This window comes from Lepidochelys kempii, chromosome 8, assembly GCF_965140265.1.
Source record: "Lepidochelys kempii isolate rLepKem1 chromosome 8, rLepKem1.hap2, whole genome shotgun sequence".
Lineage (NCBI taxonomy): Eukaryota > Metazoa > Chordata > Testudines > Cheloniidae > Lepidochelys > Lepidochelys kempii.
Window position 1 is genome coordinate 3,618,363 of NC_133263.1, and position 27,679 is coordinate 3,646,041.

General features: G+C 45.8%; 1 protein-coding gene across 9 annotated transcripts in view; it reads right to left on the reverse strand.

Annotated features, from left to right (window-relative positions):
* SGCD (sarcoglycan delta) overlaps positions 1 to 27,679 on the reverse strand; it is a 611,494-nt gene that overhangs the window by 50,889 nt on the left and 532,926 nt on the right. For all 9 annotated transcript variants that reach the window (XM_073355247.1, XM_073355246.1, XM_073355243.1 and 6 more), the window contains one exon: positions 15,167 to 15,239. In XM_073355247.1, coding sequence (XP_073211348.1) covers positions 15,167 to 15,239 — 73 coding nt within the window. The remainder of the gene's footprint in view (positions 1 to 15,166; positions 15,240 to 27,679) is intronic.

The following is a 27,679-nucleotide window of genomic DNA, read 5'->3' on the forward strand; positions in this document are numbered from 1 at the left end:
CTTGCCTGGCTGACGTGATTGCAACCAGGAAGGCCACCTTCCACAAGAGGTGAGACCAAGAGCATGTGGCCAGTGGTTCAAACGGGGGCCCGTGAGACAAGCCAGCACCAGGTTTAGGTCCCACTGAGGGACCGGGGGTCTAGAATATGGAAAAAGACCGTCCAAACCCTTAAGGAACCAGCCAGTCATAGCATGGGAAAATACCATGTGCCCTTGCACTGGCGGATGGAAGGCCAATACGGCTGCCAAGTGCACCTTGACTGATGAGGGCGCCAGGCCCTGGGCCCTCAGGTGGAGGAGGTAATCAAGGATAAGCTGGATCAGGGCGGCCACAGAGGAGACACCCTGGTCTGCCACCCACCTAGAAAACTGGGACCACTTAGCGAAATAAGCGTGGTAAGTGGAGGGCCGTCTACTTTCAAGGAGAACGTGCTGAACCTGTTCTGAGCATGTCCTTTCCTCTCCACCTAGCCACTGAGCAGCTAGGTTGGGATGGAGGAGGCAGCCCTGGTCCTGAGAGAGCCGGTCCGGGCAGCGTGGCAACGGCCACGGTGGAGCTACCAACAAGCCTGTGAGGGTCCCATACCAATGCTGCCTGGGGCAATCAGGAGGACCTGTGCCTTGTCCATCTTTATCTTCTCCAGGACCCTGCTGATTAGAGGGAACGGGGGAAAGGCATAGAGAAACCAGCCTGACCAGGACAGGATAAAGGCATCAGAGATAGCGCCCCTCCCTAGCCCCCTATGGAGCAGAACCAGGGGCATCGCCGGTTCTGCCGAGTCATGAATAGGTCCATCTGGGGAGTTCCCCACCTTTGGAAGAGCCGGTGGGCCACTTCCGGGTGGAGGGACCACTTGTGTTGCGAGGAAAAGTCCCTGCTCAAGCGATCTGCCCTCTCATTCCGGGTGCCTAGTAGGTGGAAGGCCTTCAGGTGGATGTCGTGGGCTATACAGAAGTCTTACAGCCTGAGGGATTCGTGGCAGAGGGCAGAGGATCGGGCCCTGCCTTGCCTGTTGATATAGAACATCGAGGCCACATTGGCCGTGAGGCCCCTGACTACCTTGCCCTCCAGGTGCAAGCGGAAGGCCATGTATGCCAGCCGCACCGCCCTGAGCTCCTTGACGTTTATATGTAGGGTCAGGTCTTGAGCCGACCACAGGCCTTGGGTCTGAAAGTTCCCCACATGGGCCCCCTCAACCCAGGTCCGATGCATCGGACACCAGCTCCAATGACGGGGCTCTGTCCCTGAATGGGACCCCTTGGAGCATGTTGTTTGGGGCGGACCACCACCGTAGGGAGGTGATCACAGAGTCTGGCATGGGGTCTCCATCCTGTCCGTGGCCTGGGAGAACTTCGAGGCCAACCAGAGCTGGAGGGGCCTCATCCTGAGTCTGGCGTGACGGACCACGTATGTGCACACAGATATGTGACCCAAGAGCTGCAGGGAAGTACACGTCCTGTAGATCGAGGGCAGCGTACCAGTCCCCGGGATCCAGTGAGGGGATGATGGAGGCCAGGGAGACCATGCGGAACTTGAGTTTCACCATGTACTGGTTCAGATCTTGCAGGTCCAGGATGGGCCTGAGCCCTGCTTTGGCCTTTGGGATAAGGAAATAACGGGAGTAATACCCCTTGCCCATGAACTCCTCGGGCACCACCTGTATCACTCCTAGTCCTAGGAGCCGCCCCATCTCCTGCTCGAGCAGAGCTTCGTGCGAGGGGTCCCCAAAGAGGGACAGGGGGTGGTTGGGTGGGGAGGAAGTAAACTGGAGGGTGTAACCCCGGGAGATGGTGTTGAGGACCCATCGGTCCGAGGTTAGCTGTGACAATTCCGGGAGGAAAGCACACAACCGGTTAGAGAAAAGGAGCTTTATTTGGGGGTGGATCCCTGATGAGGACTGGTGGGATTCCCCCAAGCGTCCCATCAAAAGCTCCTTTTTCCTGCCAACTTGCCCTTGGAGGACGCAGGCTGGGGGGCAGGCCAAAACTGCCTCTGAGGGCGTCTCTTATAGTCCCGCTGCTTCTTATGGGCGGCCTCATACTTCGGGAGGGCGGCCTGGGCGGGAGTCTACTGCAGCTTGAACTTAGGTTTTGCCAGAGCCGGGACATAGAGGCCCAGAGTCTGGAGGGTCATGCGGGAGTCTTTCATGCCATGCAGACTTTATCTGATTCTGCTGCAAACAGAGCTTTCCCGTCAAACAGTAGATCCTGCATGGATGACTGCGCCTCGCTGGACAGCCCAGAGAGCAGGAGCCATGATGCCCATCTCATAGACACCGCGAAGGCCATGGATCATGCAGCCGTGTTTGCAGCATCCGAGGCTGCCTGCAGGGACGCCTTAGTGGCCACTGCCCCTTCCTCCACTAGCACCTTGAACTCCTTCCTATCGCGCTCCTGGAGGGAGTCCTCAAACTTGGGCAGGGAGCCCCACCGATTGAATTCGTACCGGCCCAGAAGAGCGTGATGGTTTGCCACTCGTAATTGGAAGCTCGAAGACAAATAAATTTTCCTTCCGAAAGAGTCCAGTCTCCAAGAATCTTTGTTCTTTGGGGTTGGGGCTGGCTGACCCTGCCGTTCCCTGTGGTTCACCAACTCGACCATCAGGGAGTTGGGCGCTGGGCTGGTATACAAGTACTCATGCCCCTTAATGGGTACCAAGTACTTGCGTTCTGCCTTCTTAGAAATGGGGGCCAACAAGGCCGCTGTTTGCCACAGGACATTTGAAATCTTAGCCACCGCTTCATGGAGAGGCAAGGCCACCCTACCCAGTGCTGATGGGGACAGCACGCTAAACAGGGAGTCTGAGGGCTCCTCCATCTCCTCTGCCTGGAGGTGGAGGCTTGCTGCCACCCTCTTTAAGAGTTCTTGGTGGGCCCTGAAGTCCTCCTGCGGGGCGGAGGAGGGCGGGGCCGCAATCGCCTCCTCCGGGCGGGGTGAGGAGGCCGGTGCGGTGCTCTGGGTACCGGCTGGCACCGGAGGGTCCACCACCTGGTCGGATTCCGTGCATGGTGCTGAGTACGTACGTCCCACCGACTCCTTTCTCGGGGGTCTGGAGAGGGAGGCCAACAGTGCTTCCCATTGGGGGCTGCGCTGGAGGCCACAGTGCCCACTGGTACCATTGGGCCAGCCACGATGCTCGGTGACACTGCACCTGCTGTGGAACCGGCGGGGCCGGCTGTTTGGGTTGGCTGGCCTGGCCCATCGAAGGACTGCTACGAATGGAGGCCAGGCTGGCGTAAGATCTGATGCTGTTTCTGGACTGGGAGGAGCGGTGGTGCTGGGATCTACGTCGGCCACAGGACCACAATCTCGACGTGGAGGACCAGTACCGATGGTAACAGCTGCTCCGCTAACGGCCTTGATGGGCGGACACGCGGAAGTGAGACACTAGCGATCGACGCCCAGGGCTGCGATGTCTTGGCGGAAACTTGAAGAGGGAGTCCAAGAGGGAATGGCATCAACAACCATGCTGTGACTGACTGTGATGCTCTCTCCGAGACAAGAATCGTTGGCAACGTCTGCCGTGGTCCGGTCGATATTCACTCCTTGAGGACGAGTGGTGCTGAGAGTCCCGGCCGGCTGGAACCTAGCCAGACAGTCTGGTCGGCGTCGAGGGCGATCCACATGGACTCTGCCCCGAACGGTCGCTAGGCAGTGAACAGCGTCGGGAACATTCCCTCGACCAAGACCGGTACTGGGCCGGTGGCGACTGCGGAGATCCCAGCGGCAGCTTGCTTCTGGAGCATGGGGCCGTCATCAGCAGTGCTCCAGACACCAGCATAGACATAACGTCCCGGGCCGCCTGGAGGGCTTCAGGCGTGGATGGCATCCAGACATCTGGCGAGGCCTGTTCTGAAGGGGCCGGGCTACTCCGCTCAACGTGAGTTGGAGGTCTGGGGCCTGGTGGGGATCGAGGACTGCCTGACATGGGCCTAGCCTCTGTCTCAGGCTTCCCTCGGTGCCACTGCAAAAAGGGAGTCTTCCTGGCCCTCTTGATGTGCCCCGTGGACGGGGAGCGGTGCCAACTGGTTGATGGCACCAGAGGGTCGCCGCATACCAATGCCGCGGTGCCGGGTACCGGTTCGGAGCGGCGTGCCGGAGTTGGGGTCAGCGCCAAGTCCATCAGGATGGCCCGGAGCCTAATGTCCCTTTCTCTTTTGGTCCGAGGCTTAAACGACTTACAAATCTTGCACCTTTCGCTGATATTTGTTTCTCCCAAACAGCACTAACAGTCTGTGGGCCGGTCACTTCTTGGCATAGAACTCCTACCAGAGCCGCACGGCTTAAACCCCGGGGAGCGGGGCATGCCCCGGCCTGGGCTCACTGACTACCTAAACAGCTAACTAACTACAGGTACTAACACTGAACGAACGGTTCTGGGGACGAGTTACGGCAAAGCTGGAGCAGAGCAGTTCTGACGCACCTTCACTGGTGGCAAGAAGGAACTGAGGGTGGGGGAAGTGCGCAGCTCCCCTTATACCACGCCAGGCAGGCGCCACTCCCCCCTACAGGTACTGCTAGGGGAAAAGCTTCCGGCACCGGTGCACATGGCGAGCACACACACCTATTGTGGAATACACATGAGCAATCACTCGAAGAAGAACTCAGGGCTCCACAGCTGAAGGGGTGAGCAGTGAAGTAAAATTACAGTGGCAAAAAGCAACAAATCTTTTAAACTTGTGCCCTAATAAACAGAATTCTTGACCAATGAATTGCCAGGTCACTAACCTCTAACCTAAGTTGGTCTCATATAAATTACACTGGTAAGAAATCATGTCATGTCTACTAGGGTTTAGCGGTAAACAAAACAAAATAAGAGAGCAAAGTAGAAAAGTACTGAACATGAGGGAAGTCCTCTGCAATGGGTCAAAATCTTTGACTATTGATTAAATATCTTTAACTTTAAGATTATAAGGTCCTTGATTTGGTGTGGCTAAAACACAGCCCAGGGGTATCCTGACCATGTCTGCTTTTCCCCTGCTACTTAGCTTCAAGAAGGGAATGTGGTGTAAGAGCCACCAATTTGGCTGTATGATACTGGAAGATCACCCTTCCACTGGACTGATAAGGGGTACAAGATTTTAAGGGCAGAAGGGACCATTGGATCATCTCACCTGACTTCCGGTATAACACATGCTTTAGCATTTCACCCACTTACCCTTGCTTTGAGCCCAGTAACTTATGTTTAACTAAAGCACATCTTCCAGAAAATTCAATGCTGGCTTACTCGAGTGAGGTAGCACAGAAGGGCTGCATCATATAGTAAGTGGCATAAAAACATGAGTCAAAGGACAGCTGGCAAGAAACACTTCTGCATTATTTCCGGACCCCAGTCATGTGACCTGAGTCAGCATTACAAAGCGCTAATACCCTCATTATGTGATGGAAGCCAGTATCCCAGATAGATACTGCGAGTATGCTTTGCATTTTGAACCCATGTCTTTGTGCAGAGGCCTATCAGCTGAGCAATTGCATCTGCACAGTCCCAATGAGATTTTATGCTTAGAGGTGCCGGGGCTATCCTACTCACAATCCATCTAGAATGATGCACTCAAGCTCTTGTAAGGTCGAGTCACTTTATTTTTCTCGTTAGAGCTTATCACATTTTATCTCAGAAACATACTTGAGACACATTTGCTCCAAACGCCTCTTCCTGCAGTGCCTGCTTTCGCTATTTATAGATGCTCTTGAAAGTTCTTACAGGAGGATCTGACCTTTTGTGTGTAGACTTTATTCATATCGGTGCGAACGAGGCCAGTGCTCTGATTTAAACACGGTGGGGCCAGTTTCTTAGATAAGCTCCATTGACTTCAGTGGTGCATCACTGGTTTACACCATGGGAGAATTTGACCCAGTTACGTTTTCCCACTGCTAAAAATAGAGAAGAAAACTCATTCATGGGCTAAATCCTGCCGTGGCCAGTCCTAAGAGGGAGAGTGGGGATGTAGGTGACTGCCAGCCAGGACAGGATTCCCTACAGCTATCTGCTGAAGGGAACAATGCTTTCCCATGCAATGGGAGTAGGTTAAGAGAGACACAAATACCTCAGCAACTAGATCACTTTCCTATTCGAAAGCCTGACTGAAGACGTGCAGTGGACCTGATACAGAGCCTGTTGACATCTCTGGACTTTGGACCGTATCCCACAGCACACTGACAGTTGGCTTTGGAGAGCTACCAGGAGTGAGTTCAAGGCAAGGCACTTCCACTGAGAAACCTCACTGCATGCTGGTCCTGGAAAGCGCAGTCCAACTGCACGCGCATCTCAGCTAATCTAAGCTATCATGAGGTGACTATTAAGAGAGATGTGGTCTCCTCGATAACTGGGCCTAAGACTAGGTTAGCATCCCTTTATACAGTTTGAGAGCCCTGTAGTGGTGCGCCCTGTGTTCTAGGGTCTAGAAGCTTCCAGACACCAGAGTGCGTGCAGCACGGCCTGACATGATTTTGTCTATTTAGAAAACATGAGTATCTGGAACCCAGCTGTGCCCACGTGGTTTCTTTCTGTTGTGCAAGGGGCAAAAGGCAGAACAGCTTTGAAGATTATAACCAACAATACCAAAGAAAATGGCTAGCCAGTGCAGAGGTTTGAGAAAAGGTACAAGGTGCTCACAAAAGCCGGCCTCACCCTCGCTGGAACGGGCACAGAAATATACAGTGACCCTCTGAGGGTACAGTCTTAGACGTAAGCGTAATGGCACATCTTTCCTCACATCAACTAATATAATGTAATGTCCTAGATTGTTTTTAAACTCCGTGGCCTAAAAGGTAAAATCAATGCCTTTGATGGATCTGGAGGTGATACCTTTCTCATGCTAGCCTTATATTAGGCTAATGTGTTGAAAGGCTGGAGAAGTCCCAGTTCTTAACAATGACTTACTGTATAGAACTGAGAAAACAGCTCACATTACATGCAGTTTAGACAGCCTTGTTGCCCCTGCGATAACAACTTGTCCCTTGAGCCTGGAGAGTGCACTGGAATGGGTAAAAAACTTATGAACTATACACTAAACTATGGTATTGATATACACGACTAGGTAACGGAGAAATCCAAAGAAATTCATCATTTGATTGGTCTTGCACTTTACAAACCAGGGGCTTGATTCTCCTCTGCCTTTAGACCAGTTTGGCACCAGTGGATCATCAATGACTTCAGGAGCGTTCATGGCTGATTTATGGCAGTGTAAGTGACAGGGGAATAGGGCTCCAACATAGGCTATGATGACAGAAGTAAAATTCTCTCATAGGTCCAAATTCTGCTGTCAGTTAAATTGCTGCAATTCCACTACCATCATCAGGGTTGCCTAGTGTAACTGAGAACGGAAGCTGGCCCTTTGTGTTAAAAGTATTAACATCTGCAGGAACCAGACTCATACCTGGTGTCAATCACCATTGACATGAGCTGAAGATCTAGCATCATGTGTTTACTGCACACTTCTAAACTATGGCTTGGTATTACACCCTAATGAAGTGCTTCCATTTCCCATCAATTATTTCACCATTCAGCACCATTTCTTATTCACATTTCCTCTCGTTTTTGACCTGTTAATCTTTATGAATGTAATGGATTCTAGACTGAGATATTATTTGTGTTCCCATTTATTGAAAATACCTATGCTGCCTAGTGAAACACAGATGAAAAGAGCCCTTAATTCATTGAGAATAATTATTTTACAAAATGAATATTGCCACATTAGCTGAACAATGTATTTAAATTGCTCTTTGGCACAATAGGTCTCACTTGGACTATTTAGATAGCTTAGTACTTTACACGGTACAGGAGAATTGTACTAATAAAATCATACTGTAAGCGCATTTCATCTGCCATTTGGTATTTTTAGGGGTTCATAATTAACTTTGATTAAAATTACCTCTTCAGACACCAAGGGATTAATTTTCCCTTAACTGTGTTTGCATATTAAAGAAAGAACAGTCACCTAGGTTTGGTTGGCTTGTGCTGGATGTTTTTATGCTATAGCAGTTGTGGATGAAATTCAGCCCTGGGCAGGGGACCACCAGAAGGCTTATGCAACTGTTAAGTCCCATTTAAGTCCTTGTACTGGCCACTACATGGAGAGGATTTCAAGCTGTATGATTTTTTTTTCTTACTTTGCTCTTAGCACTGAAGTACCTTAAACTCACACGTCTTTGTCTAGCAGAAAGTTTTCATGTTATGCAACTTAAAAATGTGTGTGGAATCAACATGGCTAATTAAACTATGGTATTTTGGTGTGGTTTTGTTCTAAGACAAGACCCACTTTGCTCTTAGTATCATTAATGGTTGATAATTAAATTCAACCCAGTATACGAGGAACTCATACTGCAATGCAAGGATGTGGTAAACAGCACTTTTGAGGGGTGAGGCATAGACAGAGGTTGTAGGTTGCTACAAGACATGTATTTTGGAGGTGATCATCTGTGAAGGGTCCCAAAACAAATTTGGTTTCTACTGGGGAGGGGGTACATGTATGCTAAGAAATGGCAATCGCAGTACTTAATTCATGACATCAGGACTGCAAGCCAAACAGCGCCCTATCGAGTCTCTTCCCATTTGGGTTTATCCATTTTCTGTTGTCTCCTTCCCCCCTCATTTCTTCCAAAAGTCTTCCTCATTCCTACGCTCCTCAGGCTCGGGCTACACTACCAATTTATGTCAGTATAAATAGGTCACTCGGGGTGTGGCTTATAACATAGTTCTACAGACTCCACCCCCGGCACAGACAGCGCTGTAGACAGGCGTCTCCTGACGACACAGCTACCGCTTCTCAGAGAGATGAAATGCCGAAGCCAAGGGGACAAGCTCTCCCGTCAGCATAGACAGCGTCTTCACTAAGCGGTGCAGTGGTGCAGGTCCGCCAGTTCACTTTCAGTGCTACAGCACTGTAAGTGTAGACAAGCCCTAAGAGTAAATGAATGGCACGTTCCTCCGCTGAGACTTCTGAACTTACGATTTCCAGGCAACTTCGAATGACCATTTCAGGATATATACGTCTTCAGGCAATGAGACAAAAACTAAAGGAAAGTGAGGTGATAGTCGTAGCTCTCCAGAAGAGGATCATTACTGGAGCAAATGTCAGTCATTTGGGAATGGTTTAAAAGAAAACAGCTCCGCAGAGAAAGGTGTTTCCGGTAACCACCTGTGACGGGGTGTACCAACCCCGCACTGGGCCAAAGGGGGCGGACCAGTCACTGTGGGCTCAGCAGGCCACGCCCCGTTTCCCCTGCTGTGCATGCTCCAGCTGGAAGAGCCGGATAAAAGGAGGCACCCCAGTTCAGTCGGGGCAGGCTGCGGAGGAGGAAGGACGTGTACTACACGCTCCTCCAGAGGGGCCGGTGACACTCCAAGCGCCAGAGCCTGCGGATCTGGACTACGCTGTGGGCAACTCGCCGACTGCGCAGACTGACAGGGACGCCAAGCCACCGCCAGCTGAGGAGGTGCCTGGGGTGCAGTTTGTGGTAGGAAGTGACCCTGGGGACGTACTGGAAGCAGATGCCTAAACCCTCGGGGGGAAGTCCCCAGCTTCATAGGGCCCTGGCACGGAACCCGATGGAGCGGGAGGGGCCGGGTTCCCCCTACCACACCCCACGGACTGCTAGGCATGGCTGCTGTTTGTTCTCAGTCCCAGCCCAGGGCCCACAGACTGTTTGTTTGTTCTGCCCTGTCCAGGGGCTACAGACTGATTGTTGTTCTGGCCCCCTCGTTTGGCCAGAACCTGAGTTGCTACTGCCAGCCCCAGGCAGGAGGAGTGGGGGCCATAGACTATTTGTTTGCCCAACCCCGCCCAGGGGCGACAGTGTGACCATTGTTCCATCCTACCCAGAAAGCCAGAACTCCAACTGTCATTGTCAGCCCCAGCCCAGAGATTCAGGGGCTACTGACTGTTTGTTTGCTTGGCCCCACCAGAGGTCTGGAGCCCACCGTACTGCAATTACCTGATCGAACAGGGAATCCCGACAACTGGGTGACGGGGTGCACCAACCACGTGCTGGGCCAATGGGGGCGGCCCGGCTCAACAAACAGGACTCCCCGTCATATCACCCAGTAAGTGATCCCATCAATATGTATCAAGAACATCAACTTGTATCACAAACAAGCTTACGTGCATCATTACAAGTGCTTGAATTGTCCAAATTAATTTCTGAATACCTCACTATTATGTGTTATGATGGACTGGCTGATACTTTTTAGTATGCTTGGTCAGAAAAATTTAAATATTTAAACTTTTGATATACTTTTTTTGCAAACATAATTGAGGGTAAAGAAGGTTGAAAACTTTCAAAACTTTAAGGTTTGAGATAAAAATATTTTAAAGGTTTTCTACCGTTTTCAACCAGCTCTACCTGTTAGTCATTATTGATGAGTCCTTAAGATACCATTTAGCAGAATATGTAGCATTAACAACAATCATCACTGCATTACACAAAGCATTCATGATCTTTGGCATTCTCAACAAAATCAAAACTGATAACGATTTTTGTTGGCTCATGGAGCATAAGCCTTTTTGCAGCACGGGAGAGATTCATGGCAACCCGTGCAAATAGATAAAAAATAGCAATGTCTCTCAGATGTATCTATGACACCAATTCTTGTGACCTTATGGATCTCCCTCACATGAAATGACAAATGCCACACCCATGTGGCTGATGTTTCAGAGGGAGGCTATGAAACAATTTCTCTCCATCTAAGCCATCCCAGGCCAAAGACATCGGAAGATGAGACTAAAAGAAGATGACCAAGCAGAAGCTAATGTTGATCAACAAAGAACAGTTATATTGTCTGATCTCTGGAAAGGTGACCATGCACTTGTAAAGCACCCAGTGACTAATAAGTGAAAAAGCCTGTATGAACCAAGACTTTTCAGCAGGAAGAAGAAGGCAGAAAATCTGCTGAAAATGATGCTTATGTAATCATCTGGAACATATCATTCTGAGAGAGACAGACAGACAGACACTAATAAAGGTAGCTTGGGGGATGGGTAGGGAAAACGAAGGAAAGAGGGAGTGAGGGAGACAGACATGAGGGGGTGTTGGCTATTTTTAAGGAGAGAAATCACTTTGTATTTGAAGCAGAGGATGAAGAAATACAGATGGTCTGACTCCCCAGTGGTGACAAGAGCAGGTGGTGTCCTCTCTTTTTGGTAATGACAGTAGCTGTCACCTTATTTTGAAGTCTCCTACAGGAGAAGTAGTGAAATCGATATAAAATCAGAAATAGCAAAATGATGTACTAGACAGTGAGTTTTAGTCATTTGGTCTGTGAGGAGTGAACAAAGCACATGGCACCTGGATACAAGAAGATAGGCCAACAGAGTCATGGATTCCAAGGCCAGAAGGAACCATTGTGATAATCTAGTCTGACCTCCTGTAGAACACAGGCCAGAGACCTGCCCCAAAATACTTCCTAGAGCTGAGCTTTTAGAAAAAACATCCAATCTTGATTTGAAAATGGTCAGTGATGGAGAATCCACCAACACCCTTGGTAAGTTGTTCCAATGGCTAATTACTCTCATCGTTAAATGTTTACGCCATATTTCCAGCCTGAATTTGTCTAGTTTCATCTTCCTGCCATTGGATCGTGTTATGCCTTTCTCTGCTAGATTGAAGAGCCTGTTATTAACTATTTGTTCCCCATGTAGGTACTTACACTCTGTAATCAAGTCACCCCTCAATCTTCTCTTTGTTAGGCTCAAGGAGCTCAGTCTATTTAGCTTATCTCTAGAAGGTATGGGTAAAAGAAAGAGAGCCTGAGACATAAGACCTTGTATCAGAGACCTGGGACCTGCACTAAAGTAGTGGGCAAAGCTTTGCTGATATAAAGCAAAGTCAGGTTATGAGCAAGAGGCAGGCCCTGCTCAAAGAATCTTACAAGAACAGGGCTGATATTGCAGAAACACACATTCCTAAGGAGTGTTAGTCACAAGAATACACGCAAACACATTCCAGAAGGGTGGTACCAGCATACCACGATACCAACCCATCCCAGAAAGGGAACAGGAACATGCTGACCCATCCTAAAGATAGGGTCAGGATGACAGCATGATGGATAGAGATATTTTGACCGAACCAACAGGGACAAGGCAAAGGGTGGCACCCAGATATGTCAAAGGATGGCACCCAGATACCCCAGGGGCAATACGTAACTTCTTTGTATTGGTGTATAAAAAGATATCTCAGAGGGAGTGTTTTTGTCTGGCCTTGGGGGGGGGAATGGAAAGTTCCGCCATTCACTGAGCTGGTCCATTGTAATGGGTACATGTGTTAGCGGTCCTGTAGAGTCTGCGGGATACTAGGACCATGCCTCGTTGACAATAAACCTGGCTGGGTGCCTTAGCTAAAAACTGAGTCAGTGGATTTATTGGACAGTTCAATTGGAGTCTGCTGTCTCTGCTATCTGCGCAGAGCTGGGACAGCACGCTTAAAGAACACACACATGCAGCCAAACATCTGTCAACAGTAGGTTTTTCTAAACCTTTCATAATTTTCGTGGCTCTTCTCTGAGCCCTCTCCAATTGTGGACACCAGACGAGCTAATTGAAAACTGGGTTGTTGTTTTTCTTGAAACTTAAAGGGGAAAAAAAGTCTGCTCTTTTATCACTGTATAATGTGACAGGGTTTTCACAGTCATTTTGCAGTAACAATTAGCATCCCTTTATCCAGTGATCTAGCCAGCTACCTAGCATAGGTGTTTATAACATGCTGATCTCCCAGATATGCAGAGCAAATCAAGATTAACAGCTCATCCAGTCCCACTTCACAGTAGCCAAGAATCTTTGGATTACTCTAAAGGGGCAGGTTATGTAATTTTGAGGAGGTACAGCATTGCTACCAACAATAGGAAGACACTAGAAAGTGCCCCCCCGGCCCCAAGGCTAAGGTTACTTTTTCTTGGAACCATATTTTGCCCCCAGAAGAAAACATTTCACATAAGAAGCTTGAGCTGCCCTATGCTTCAAGAGACTCATGTACTGTGGAGACCGAATCCCCTTTCCTGGCTAGGGACGCGTACATGCTGCTGTCCTGAGCCTGTCCGGAACATTGTACAGAAGTGGTGCCATAGTGTCTCCTCCCTTGGGGGTTACGATCGTGTAGAACAGCTTTAATTTCTGAAAACGGATATGATTTTCAAAAGCCCCTAAGTGATTTAGAAGCCCAAGTCCCAGTTACAGAGAGCCTAATGCAAGTTAGGCTCTTAAGTACTTAGGCCACTTTTGGAAATGGGACATAGGTGCTTTTGAAAAATATACCCAAGGTCATGATCCTTCCTATGAAGGCTGCGGCAGGGATGTGCTGTACCAGTGCATCTTCCGTCCAGCTGCTCCTTTTCCTGCTAATGCCACCCACATCTTGTCTATGCAGGCTGCCTGCAGAGCTCACTAGAAGGGAGGCAGCATCTGCTTTGTGCTCCCACATCATCACTCCCTTTCTGCCCCTGGAGACCCTGCACCTACACTTGCTGAAGTTGCCACACTCTGGGTTGACCCAAAGCTTTTAAGAAAAACAGTAATATATTGAGGGGGAGGAAGCGGGTTTTACATCAGAGCAGGTGGCAACGTGGTGAACGTTCATAATGAACTGAACCAAACCCCTGTTGTATTTTTTGATCTAACAAGCGGGCTGCTGGTGTGTTAAATGGAAGAACTAGAGACATTCCTGAGAGACAGTAAAAGGTAGTAAGATACTAAAGGGAAGGAAACTAAGATGCTCTTTAGCATCCATGGTGATCTAGCTGGGCCTAACTACTACTTCCAACATCAGGATGGAGAGAGTTAACAACAGACACCAATCCCACGTTGGTGCAATGCCACCAAATGAAACCAGGCTGCAGCTGTCCTAACACTTCCTCAGTAACCTTTCCTGAGAAAGGAAGGTTAGAGACCAAAGATTAAGTGACAAGGTTATCTCTATCTCTAGAGACCTTCTTCCTGAGCAGGGGTTCATTATCAGTTGGCTGACTTTGTATCCTCTTGGTGGAGGCATTAATAACACCTAGTCAATAACAGACCTAGAGGTTTTCTCCAGATATGACAAAGGGCGGGGATCTAGCTGACAAGCGGTGGGGCAAAGCTCTCCCAGTGCACCTAAAACCTCAGTGACTGAAACAGAATGAAAGCCAGACTGCGAAGTGGTGTGTTTGTTGCCTTCTGTATTCTTAGTGTTGGCCAAGTACCCCTTTCCAGCTGCATCCCCATGTTCACCAAAACTAACCAGATACTGTTGGAAGAGTTAGTTTGTTCCACCAAGAACCAGTCCCCACACCCAAATCTCTCCCTTCCAGAGGCTGCTCATCCAGATTGAATCTGCACATCAAACCTTGAAGTTTGCCCATTGTTAGAGTATGTAGGAAGGCTGGTCCAGTGGGTAGGACACTAGCCTAGAACTTAGGAGACCTTGGTTCAAGTCCCTTCTCTGCCACTGACTGCTTGTGTGACCGGGGGCAAGTCACTCGGCCTCTTGGTGCCTTCATTCCTGATCTGTGAAGTGGAGATACTTGCCTTGCTTTTCAGGGGTGTTGTGAGGATAAATACATTAAAGATTATGAGGTGCTTTGAGATGTAGTGAAGAAAAGTGCTACATAAGAGCTAGGAATTATCGTGATGAAATAAATAAAGTCCTGCATTCGATGAGGGCAAAGCTGATTCTCTAGAGCTGTGCTATTTATTCCCCTTAAGTGTTGCTTTCTGTGGGTGGTATTTCTGTGACTGTCAGTGGTAGTGGCCTGCGCGTACAGCTAGTCGCAGTTTCCAGTCAGAGAAGGGGTTCACATCTCTGTAAGGGAGAAAATTCTACGAGTGCATCATCCTTTTGCCTGCAGTCACTCTCTCTGATTGAATGTGGCCTCCAGTACCTTCAGTGGCTATAGCCAAGGAAATATTTCTATTTTCCTTTTTAAAGACTGGCTAAGTGGAGGGTGTTGCAGAGGAGAAAGGAAGCTCTCGTGACCCATATTTTCTTTTGACTCAGTCATACAGATTTGCTTTAAAGTGTTATTGCCTTTCTTCTATTCCATGGCGTTTGCTCCGCGATGTTAGCGCCTGTAACCTCGGCTCAGTGCATTCCAAAGGGAATTTCTCAACTGCTTGTGCAGGGATAGAAATGCCGCCACTCAGTATGCAGAATTCCAACACGGCGCCACTGAGTTATATTTAAACCATATTCCAAAGTTTACCTTAGTTCCTTGAAGGGGTCTGCCCTGACACTGGGAGTTTCTATAGATTTAGGGAACACTGTGCCTTCTGCTCCTGAAATAACAAAACAGAACACAAGATGTAGATGTTACAAACTGCAAGCAGGGGAGTGATTCTCAAATCACACTTGGCACAATTTACAGGTTATCTGACCCCTGCATGCCCCCACTCCATCCTCACAAGTAGTCAGGTTCAGAATGCTGAGCTGAATTTCCAAAGCTGGCTGTCTCGTTTGCACCCAGGACCTGGGTGCACTCTGCACAATGCAATTCCTTCTGTTCTGAGGATGAAAAAGATTCAGACAGCCAGTTTGGAAAATTTGACCCCTTGTTATGCATAAATGTCTCTAGTACAGGTGCACACTTCATTAGCTAATACAGATGCATATCCTGAAATGATTTATGTTTTCTTGCTGCGATGGACTTAAAGGAGAGAACAAAATCCCGGGTTAGTAGAGCCACCTCAAAAGGTTCGCAGTGACTTGCATGCTGAATAGGGAGGTGGTGCTGTCCAGTGAATAAACTGCAGGACAAGAAGGCAAGAGACCTGGGGTCTAATTCTAGCTCTGCCAGTGATTTTGTTGTGTGACCTTGCACAAGTCATTTGCTCTCTCTCTCTCTTTCACAATTCCCATCTGTACACTGGGGATGATAATGGTTTACTTACCTTTTTCAGATCTCCAGATGGCAAGTACGAACTATGAGTCACAGATTTATAAATATAAAGACCAGAAGGGACCCTTATGATAAATGAATATGACCTCCTGTATAATACAGACCATATAATTTCATCTAGTAATCTCTACATCAAGTCAATATTTTGTGGTTGAACTACAGCGCATCTTTTAGGAAGACAGAGTCTTGGTTTAAGTACTTAATGATGGAGATATACCTCCACTGTTAAAAATTTGCACTCTATTTCAAGTCTGCATTTATCGAGCTTCAATTTCCGTCTTGTGTCTTGGTTTGCTAGATTAAAAAGCCCTCTATCAGAAATATTCTCCTTTTGCAGGTACTTATAGACTGGGATCAAGTCACCTCTTAATCTTCTCTTTGATAAGCTAAATAGATTGAGCTTCCTAAATCTTTCACTGAGGTCTGTTTACCAGACCTCAAATCATTCATGCTCTTTTCTGATCCCTCTCCAGTTTACAACATCCTTCTGAAGTGAAAACACCAGAACTAGACACAGATTTCAGTAATGGTGCCACCAATGCTTTATGGAGGTAATACCATCTCCCTTCTCCTACTCAATATTCCCCTGCTTATACATCCAAGAATCACATTGTCCCCTTTACCCATAGCATTGCATTGGGAGTTTATGTGCAGTTGGTTATCAATCATGATCTCCAAGGCCCTGATTTTTAAAGGTATTTAGGCATTGTGGGATTTTAAAAAGGGATGTACACACTTACGAGCCAAAATCCATAAGTGCCTAAATCCCTTAGGAAAATGAGATTTAGGCTCTTAAATCAGCTAGGTGTTGGAAGGCCGAGCGCTGCAATGCCTAAATACCTTTAAAAATCTGGGCCTAAGACCTTTTCAGAGTCACTGCTTTCCAACCTACAATCCCCTATCCTATAAGTGTGACCTCCATTCTTTGTTTCTAGATCTATGACCTTGTATTTGATTGTATTAACACACATGTTGAAACGAATTCAGCCTAGCAAGAAATCCAGATAACTTTGCGTAACTATCCTGTTTACCTTACCACTATTCATCACCAGTTTTAATGGCATCTTGCAAACTTTACCAGCAATGATTTCATATTTTCTTCCAGATGAATGATAAAAGATATCGAATAGCACTGTGCCATGAACAGATCCCTAGGGGCCATGACTAGAAACCAACCCCTTTCCATTACATTGTGAGATCCATCAGTTAGCTGGTTTTTAATTGATTCAATATACGCTACATACTTACTGACTATTCCTATGTGCACTTCATAAACTATCAGTAGGAAATTCTTTGAACAACAATATGTATGTATTTTTTGAGATGAAAAAGAAAAGTAAGGTTACTTACCTCATAGTAACTGGAACTCTTCAAAATACATGGGCCCTATGGGTATTCACTGTGGGTGTGCGTGTGCTCTGCATGCCTGGGACTGGAAATTTTTCAATAGCAGTATCCATTGGTCCATGCCTCCACCTCCTTGTGCTGTGAACCGAAGGCATAAGGAACTCTGACAGTTTGGGAAGGAGGGGCTCCTGTCGTCTTATAGCAGAGGAGGATGCGGTTGGAAATCCATTTTGAGACAGTACAGGAAGCTCTAGTGTGGACTGCTTACCAGGAAGACCTGAGGGCAGACAAGGCCAGGCTTGAAGCCTGGGATCTTGGGCAGGAGTATTCTGAATACTGGAGCAATAAAAGGCAGGTGGGAGCATTCTCTGCTAACTAGATATAAATCTACTAATTATCTAAAAGAGGAGTATGATAATAAAAACTATTTGCAATATTCACAAGTTAAAGATAGAGCAAGCTCGAAGGCTACAGAGTGGGAGTGTTCTGTCCCAGTGGTAGAGAGGACCTGAAGAGGCGGTCGGTCAAAGCACCAGGAGGCAAGAGGGCACAGGTGTGGACCAACGTACACAGCTGCTGAAGAAGTACACGTGCACCCACAGTGAAGACTACAGAGACCAGCACTAAAAGAAAAACCTCAGGGTTACCACCCTCTGCTTTCTCCCCAGAAAAAACAACAACATGATACGCCTCGCATTGAAACCTGCTTATAGTGGAAAAATTCCACTGGCTTCAATAGACTTACATTTGGTTTACACCAGTGTATCCCACTCACTATGTTAAGGAAAAGTGAGAATTAAAACAAGTTTTCTAATATTAACACTACAAAACCAAACTCATGCTTTTTAAAACACTGTAAACTCAGAGATGATAAAGAGTAGTCTAAAGTTTGAAGCACTGAGAATTAAAATTGATCTCGTGGCCCAATATAAGATATATAGCTCTTGACTTAACTATAAGCCTTTATTGCTACAAGTTGTCAAAAGTATCTGTAACTCGAGAACCCTGAAGGTTACTATTATCTGATTTGTCCTCCACCTTGATTTTCATACACATTGTAAGGAGAGTGGTCACTTTGGATAAGCTATTACCAGCAGGAGAATGAGTTTGTGCGTGTGGTTTTTTGAAAAAAGGGGGGGTGAGAAAACCTGGATTTGTGCTGGAAATGGCCCACCTTGATTATCATACACATTGTAAGGAGAGTGGTCACTTTGGATGGGCTATTACCAGCAGGAGAGTGAGTTTGTGTGTGTGGGGGGCAGAGGGTGAGAAAACCTGGATTTGTGCTGGAAATGGCCCAACTTGATTATCATACACATCGTAAGGAGGGTGATCACTTTAGATAAGCTATTACCAGCAGGAGAGTGGGGTGGAAGGAGGTATTGTTTCATGGTCTCTGTGTATATAATGTCTTCTGCAGTTTCCACAGTATGCATCCGATGAAGTGAGCTGTAGCTCATGAAAGCTTAGGCTCAAATAAATTGGTTAGTCTCTAAGGTGCCACAAGTCCTCCTTTTCTTTTTGCGAATACAGACTAACACAGTTGTTACTCTGAAACCTTTCCAAATAATGTCAGTTTCAGTTTATCCCACACAATGGTACTAGTAAGTAACTTCGCAATGAAACGTGGCAAAAACAGAAGCCTGCACATAACTGAATAATAAAATGAGGATTTTTGGGGTGGGGCGAGTGAGTGGGCATATTTGGGGGCTTGGCAGTGGTGCACATAAAATATTCCTGGTCATTTTCCACTTGTATTATTGGGTTTATGCTCACACTGTGACTGTTGTTTACAGTTAAAAGAAAAGGAGGACTTGTGGCACCTTAGAGACTAACAAATTTATTTGAGCATAGGCTTTTGTGAGCTAAATAAATGTGTTAGTCTCTAAGGTGCTACAAGTCCTCCTTTTCTTTTTGCGGATACAGACTAACACGGCTACTACTCTGAAATCTGTTGTTTACAATTATAATTCTCATTAGTTTTTTTTTTTAAATAATAAGTAAACTACACTAGTCAAAGTAATGGAGACATGTAAATGGCCAGTGATGATTTGGGCCTGGAGTTATAATGGCCTGGAGTTTACCAGGAATTCGTTATTTAATTTGGGATGAGGAAGCAATTTTTGAAACACAACCAATGAAGTTTCTAATCCATGGAGATTTTGGAAAGGCTCCAACTAAGAACATCTACTATACTGGAGCCAGACTTCCTTTCAGAAAATCAGCCATCTCCTTGTCTTCCTTCTCTGATATTCATTGCTTGATACCTTAAGCCCTACTTTTCCTCAGTAGTGATACAGACACATATGCAGTGGGAACTGGAATGAGCGAATCAACTCACATCACACAGGTCACTGGCCAGGTCTCACACAGTTGCAAATTGGGGTTAATTCCTGACCCAAGCGAGTTGGAAATAGAGGATTTACAGTAAAGGTGGAAAATCCTGTATCTCATAACCAGTCCTATGAGATATGCACTCTCCCTAGAACTCTGGCAGTTCCTGCTACTCTAGACTGGGCCATAGACAGGCTATGCTGGAAAGTCAATAACCTGAGAATAGAGATGGCCCAGAACAATGGGGCAAAATGTGGGTAGTATTCAGAAGTTTATGCCCAGCCACAACCAGTTCGTTTCCCTTTGCTTCTGTTCATAGAATCATAGAATCATAGAATATCAGGGTTGGAAGGGACCCCAGAAGGTCATCTAGTCCAACCCCCTGCTCGAAGCAGGACCAATTCCCAGTTAAATCATCCCAGCCAGGGCTTTGTCAAGCCTGACCTTAAAAACCTCTAAGGAAGGAGATTCTACCACCTCCCTAGGTAACGCATTCCAGTGTTTCACCACCCTCTTAGTGAAAAAGTTTTTCCTAATATCCAATCTAAACCTCCCCCACTGCAACTTGAGACCATTACTCCTCGTTCTGTCATCTGCTACCACTGAGAACAGTCTAGAGCCATCCTCTTTGGAACCCCCCTTCAGGTAGTTGAAAGCAGCTAACAAATCCCCCCTCATTCTTCTCTTCTGCAGGCTAAACAATCCCAGCTCCCTCAGCCTCTCCTCATAACTCATGTGTTCTAGACCCCTAATCATTTTTGTTGCCCTTTTTGTTGTTCCTTATTCATAACCTCAGTTATGAATATTTGACCGGCATTTGGTTACAAATTGAAAAGAAAAAACAAAACACTTATTGCACTTCTATTCCATACATTTTGTGTCTTCCTATTGTGAGAGTATTCTTTCCCATTACTCACTCCTGCAACGTATACTAATAACACTACAACTTTAGGGGGTATATTTGTAAAGTATTTACCATCTGTAAGGTATTTAACCAGACTGGGATTCCTGTAAAACTCTGGCCTGTTAGCTACTTTGGAATTCTGTTGCTAGAATTCAATAACATCAGCTTTGCAAACCTCTCAGTTCTTGTTTTCATTTTGCTTTAGTTGAGGAAAGCAGATCTTTGGCAAATGTGGTAAATGTACAATCTGAACATTTTCACATGTATCCATCACCACTCTCCCCAGTTAGAGGTATCTCTGTCTTCCTCCACTTTTATTGAACATAAAGCAAAAGCAAAGTTAAGTGAAATTTATTACTAAATTATTTTTGTCTCCTGGTTGATGTTATTAAAACAGTTCATATCCACTGTGAAAGATTTATAATATCAAATGCTGTTTCATTTTAAAGTATTGGAAGTATTTTTTCACCTTATAAGACTATCTAACTTAGCACAGCCTCATTTGTCTACAAACAGCCAGATACAGTTAAGCAGACAAATATCATATAATTTGTATCCATACGTACTGTATGTCCCTAGATAATAAATTATTGTATTCTTATTATTTCATAAAGACTTCTATTAAAACCCATGCCTACCAATTCTCTCTTTCGACACTGTAATTTACCAGCGATAAATGTTCATAAACAGTTTGAGTGAAAAATCTATATACCCATTTCAGCTTTATTTTAAATTCCATGTAATATCCCTCAAAAATGATTTCATCAATGTGTTTCCATTAGCTGGTTTTCTGTCCAATAACTTAATTCCACACAATCAATCAGGTGCTTATACAGCATGTGACAGGATCTATCTGAAGTGTTTTGAAGGACCGTGAAGATCCACCCAAGAGTTGTTTTTTCTCTGAACTGGCATAAATTGGTGGGGTAAAACCTGGCAAAATATTTTGCATGTGTTGAGCTACTGCATTAGCAAGAAGCAAGACTTTTATGTTAAGGGAATGATTGCTGTTCAACTTCACATATTTTTTCTTTTGTTTGAGACTGTATTCTGTGGGTTCACTGACTTATTCCCACTCTGTAGCAAGGGCCGACCTCCTGATACCAGCTCTGTTGGCTTGTTACATCCGCTGCTGCACTGGGTTTCTCTATACCTTCACTCCACCACAGGTAGGCAAAAAAGGATGGGGTGAGAATAATCTCAACAGCGCGCTTTCAAGAGGCAGCTGCTTGAGTTTAAATCGGGCTTCCAGGTCCCTTCAACTCCATTTGAGAATTAAGTACCACTGCCAGTTTCCATCCTTTCTGAACAGCTTCATCTGTTGCCGGTGGAGTCAAAGAGCGGGCCCTTTCTCCCACCGCTAGAGGGGGGCTGTGGACCCAGACTTTGCTCTTACACTTCAGAAGTGAAAGCAGCACGTGACCCAACAGGCTGAGGCTCTGGCAGATGACCTGCCCCATGACATGAATCCTGCCTCTTGCACACAATGGGGCTGCTTCTTCGTTGCTCAGCACCATGCTGTGTGACATCTCATATTGTATCCCAGTCGACGGTAAAAGAAGGCTTTATCCCTGATCCTTCCTTTCAGAGTTGGCCGTTGGCACATTTATCAGGTGAGTGTCAATGCTCATGCATTTCCTTCCTCCATACAAAACCAGTGAAACCAGATTTCCACCTTTATTAATTTGCATGTGCAGAGAAGGACAACTGAAGATGTTGCACTGGTAGGCAACGGGTGGATTATTCTGCTGACAGTGCTTCCTGGCAATCAGCTCACCAGCAGACAGGCTAAGATTTTCAAAACTGAATGACTAAAGTTGGACCTCTACATCCACACTTAGGGCTTGTACACACTAGCACTTACATTGATGTAACGTATGTTGCTCCATGGTTTGAAAAAGGCAGCCCCCTGAGTGACGTAAGTTACACCGACCTAAGTGCCAGTGTGGACAGCACTATGTCAGTGGGAGAGCTTTTGCTCCTCACATAGCTACTGCCTCTCGAAAAGGTGGATTCATCACGCCGACAGGAGAGCTCTCTCCCATCAGCATAGAGCGTCTGCAGTAGCCATGCTGCAGCTGCACCACTTCGGCAATTCTAGTGTCAACTAGCCCTTAGACATCTTGAAAAGTAGCCTAGCTTTGAAAAGCCAGTGGGAGGAGCTGGGTGCTTAGCACTTTTGAAAATTAGGCCAATTATTTGCAGTGAGGCTGAAACTTTAGGCCAGTTTTGAAAATCTTGGCCATGAGAACTCAAAGTTGTGACTACAGTTCAATTGGTAGGGGCAAACTGCACATGTATAAAGAGAAACAAGGTCACAGCCCAGATAAAAAGAACCAGGGTACATTTCCAAGTTATTTTCCACCCTTTTCTTTTTCGTGGTCAACATTTCTTTCTTGTTCCATTTGCTCTTCTATTAATAACCCTACATCCATGGAACATTTTTAGTACTGTAAATCACTGCTTTACAATAAAATAGGAGTCAAATTGTTCTATGAAGAGATTCTTAATTACTTTAAGCTTGTATGAACTTCTCTTTAAAAAACTCCCTGTAGTTTCATGTAATCTGAAATTAATTTTTTTCAGATAGTCAGAGGAAAATGTACACTGTTGTGATTTTCAAAAAGCTTCTGTGGTCACTATTATCGATCAGGGTGCATTCAGCAACTCACTCATTAAAATACCATGTAACTAGGTTCTCCTCTGTGGGTCCCAGCAGGTCAATATGCTAGACTCTTTAGAAAGTTAACGGCAGTGCCAACAGATCCGAGGAAAGTAAATTCAATACAATATAGTCAGTAATGATCTGTGCCTGCTTCTTTTAATTCAGAGCTACTTTAAAAGCCTTATTCATCCTTAATCTATGTTCTTAAATGGGTGAACACAGTAATAGTGATTGCTCCCCGTGTAATCTCATCAAATCTGAAATCAATAGAAGTTCCATTCCGTGCCTCACCAATATAAAATGGCTAGATTCAGCGAGGGTAGTGGAAAAAAGTAATAAATCTTCCTTCCTTCCTTTCTTTCTTTCGCAGACTAGCCATTGTTTTGCCATAACCAATATTGCTTCAACTCTGCTTTGTTACCTTTGCTTTCTCACCATCTTTAATTATTGGTACTTGTCAAGGTTCCTTCCCCACTCTGAACTCTAGGGTACATATGTGGGGACCTGCATGAAAAACCTCCAAAGCTTATTCTTACCAGGTTAGGTTAAAAACTTCCTCAAGGTACAAACTTTGCCTTGTCCTTGAACCCTATGATGCCACCACCAAGCGTGTTAAACAAAGAACAGGGAAAGAGCCCACTTGGAGACGTCTTCCCCAAAAAATATCCCCCCAAGCCCTACACCCCCTTTCCTGGGGAAGGCTTGATAAAAATCCTCACCAATTTGCATAGGTGAACACAGACCCAAACCCGTGGATCTTAAGAACAATGAAAAAGCAATCAGGATCTTAAAAGAAGAATTTTAATTAAAGAAAAAGTAAAAGAATCACCTCTGTAAAATCAGGATGGTAAATACCTTACAGGGTAATCAGATTCAAAACATAGAGACTCCCTCTAGGCAAAACCTTAAGTTACAAAAAGACACAAAAACAGGAATATACATTCCATTCAGCACAGCTTATTTACCAGCCATTTAAACAAAAGGAAATCTAACACATTTCTAGCTAGATTACTTACTAACTTAACAGAAGTTCTGAAGAGCATTCCTGACCTGTTCCCAGCAAAAGCATCACACAGACAGACCCTTTGTTCCCCCCCTCCAGCTTTGAAAGTATCTTGTCTCCTCATTGGTCATTTTGGTCAGGTGCCAGAGAGGTTATCTTAGCTTCTTAACCCTTTACAGGTGAAGGGGTTTTGCCTCTGGCCAGGAGGGATTTTATAGTTCTGTATACAGAAAGGTGGTTACCCTTCCCTTTATATTTATGACCGTACTGTTGACAATTGTGTTTATTTTTAATAAAAACATAAAATGAAATATTTTGAAAGTCCACAAAATCATTAAAGAAGCCAAAATCCAGGATGATTACCTTGGTACCAAACAATTATTGTCTGTATTAATTCCCTTTAAAGGAAAAAAAATGCCATAAATCTCATGGGCCTGATAACTCAGATTTTCTCTGCAAATCAGACAAACCAATTTTCTTATATCTGGCACCAATAAAACAGATAGTGCCAATAAAAACAATGTAATTTACATATCAGTAAGTTATACCAGACTGCCCTTTCTATGGGAAAGTCTCTTGGGCCCAGGGATTTTGTTTTAACATACTGGCTTAAGGCAGCTGTTTCCTTGCTGTGTTCAGCTCCAGCCTTAGGGTTGAAGGACAAAGATGCCCACCGAGGGTCAAAAACATTAAATATATTTCTTACTACTTCTGTTCAAACTATGAAGTCCTAAAGTCCTTAGCCCTGGCCAGATTGCGCCTCCCTGGGAAAACCCATGGGAAGGAGAGAAAGGGGAGACGGCTGTGAGCGATTCCAGACATTGTATTGAAAGGCAGGATTTGCTTCCTCACCCCTTTCCCAGTCACAAAGCCAATGATGCCCTGAGCTCCCCAGGGACATCAGGATATCAGCAGCAGGAGGCCCGGGGGTCTGTGCTCTCAGCAGTCCCACTCAGTGCACCCTCTCAGGACTTCTGCAGCCAAAAGCAGCCCCTAGGGCACACCGCTAAAGGAGGATCCTCACTGCAGAAAAGGGGACCAATGATATGAAAGCTGGCCTGACTACATTACCTTTGCACTGTGCGCTCCACTAGGTACAGGGGAGAGTATGTACCTTCTTCCTGCGGCCCACCCCATCCCTTGAAGAGTCCCTGTAGCATCAAGGAACGCTGTTGCAAAAGTGGCTGAGGGTCCTCTTCATGCATGGATCTCACAGCATGACTGGGCCCTCGGTTTGTATTCAGTGCTTACCCAGGCAAAATTCCTGAGTGTCACTCACAGTTTGTCTGAGCAAACATCAAGACTTCAGGATTTGGTCCTTAATCTGTCTACAGGCGCACAGGATTTGAAAGTGAGGAAGAAACTTCATTTCCTCTCAGTTCAACTGCAGTTCATAGCCAAACGGTGCAAATGGATCACCCTTTCTCATGCCTTTAGTTACTGGTGGACAGTGTATTGATTTCTCATCGCATCCCTTTTTCCTTTGTTAAATGTGATTTTTTTGCACCCTAGTGATGCAAAGAAAACACATTAGAGGTTTGATAAGACTGCAGTCACACAGCTTTGCCTGACGAATAAAGGAAATGAATACTATTTCCAGCCTTAGTGCTGCCAAGGCTAAAATCTGTTAGCACTTGTCATAATGTTTCATCAGTAACTTAATTTTTCTCTTTGTCCATTCTTCATTGCACTGATGGCAGAACGTGGCTCTCACTCCCAGGTTACATTATCAATACTACTAACGTCCTCAAGAGCTCAGTCAGAACTGGACAGAAACTGAGAATGAGTGTTGCAGGCTCACAGCGGCCTCCTAAAGAAGTGGTCTTCCACCATCTACAGCACAGTGCCTTATTTTAATCAGACACAATCATCTTTTAGATGGTTCGCAAAGGACAACTGTCACCACTGGCAAGACATTTTAACCCTCTCCAGTGATGTCCTCCCTCTTTCGGAAGAGCTAGCTACTGGAACTGTGGCCGGGATGTTTCACCTCAGGAATACACACCGCACAATCCTCTCTATTTCAGCACTGGGATTCAAGATTGCTATTTGTCCACACACACAGCATTTCAGGGGATATAATGGTGAGAGCACACGGTCCATTTCATTTTGACTCGTACCAGACTTGACAGCTTTGCCTCCAAAGGTGGGAAACTAGGGCTACTGCTCATACTGCCATGCAGACTCCAGCCAAAAGCCATTCTGAAAGCACAATTACCACTGCAAAGGTTAAGCAGAGGTCTTGACCTGAACATTTTAGACAGAAACAAACATCCCTCAGAGAAGTGTATATGATAAAAAATTACTGTAAGATAAAAAATGTACTGCATAAGATTCCCCATCTTTTTCCATCTCCACGTGAAAGGTCCTGAGTTTATCATTTACCTTTGCAATAAAAGTAACTGACAAGCAAATAACGTTGTGGCTAGTATTCATAAAAACTCAGCTGTACTATTATACTCATTCTGCTGTACAAATCTCAACTAGCCCAGTATGTAAAGGGTATGCCAAGAATTTACTAAAAATGCAACACTAAAAGAATCAGGAGGCTTATTTGTTCTCTATCAGGCTTGGACCTCCTTTGTAGCACCTCCTTTGTTCCTCCCAGACTACGGCAACACAAGACCTACTGAAAATGTTTGAGGACGCAAAGCCGTTGAGACAGCTGGGATGGTTTACACAGAGATATTAGTTCATCACATTCATGTTAAACCGTATCCCCCTCCTGACCAACCTGGAAAGCGCTGGGGGCAATACAAATTCCCTTTTCATCCTCTCTTGTGTAGTGGCAGTCTAATACTTGTGAACACAAGACTGCAAATTCAAAACAGATTAAACCAAAACCAAACCTTTGGTTTAAAGTGATCATTCTGTGAGGCCATTATGTAGAGAGTTCTTTAGCCACAGGCATACCAGGTTATGTTGCTTTCCATTTGTAGTGCTTTATTAACTAAAATCTTTATGGTGTTAATACCTTTCTCCTGTAAATAACGAAGTAGAAATGTGCCTTTGGAACAAATGACTACAGACCTATTAATAAATTAGCAATTACATTTCAGCACCTGAGACTCCACCTGGGTTACTAGACACATTAGTGAAATCAAATCAGCAGGAAAAACTGCTCGGAAGAACAATGATTCCAAAACAGAGAATGGTCCAGAAAGCAAGTGTGGTTAGCAACACCCCCAAATTCTGTATATTGGTGCTCCATTTCATGGTCCACATGGAATTTACCATGGATCCCCCACTTAGGGCCACAGAAGGATGTGAGCTCAGTAGAACCAGAGCAGTTTTGCTACACAGACATGGCTACAGGAGAGGAGACAATGAAAGGGGTCAGCTCAGCTCCAAGAGGGCTCTGACATTCTGGTGTGTAGGGATGTAATGTGGGCAGAATGAGACTTGGGTCAAACTCCCCTGCAGAAGAGCTACTGCAGTCATGAGCCTGGGAGATTGAGGGGGCAGGATTCCGTCCCACCATAACCTCAGGAAAGCACAGCCGCTTTAGCTGGCCTGTGCCATGGGGAGAGGGTTTAACCCAGTGTTTAGTAATAGCAATAGTAACCA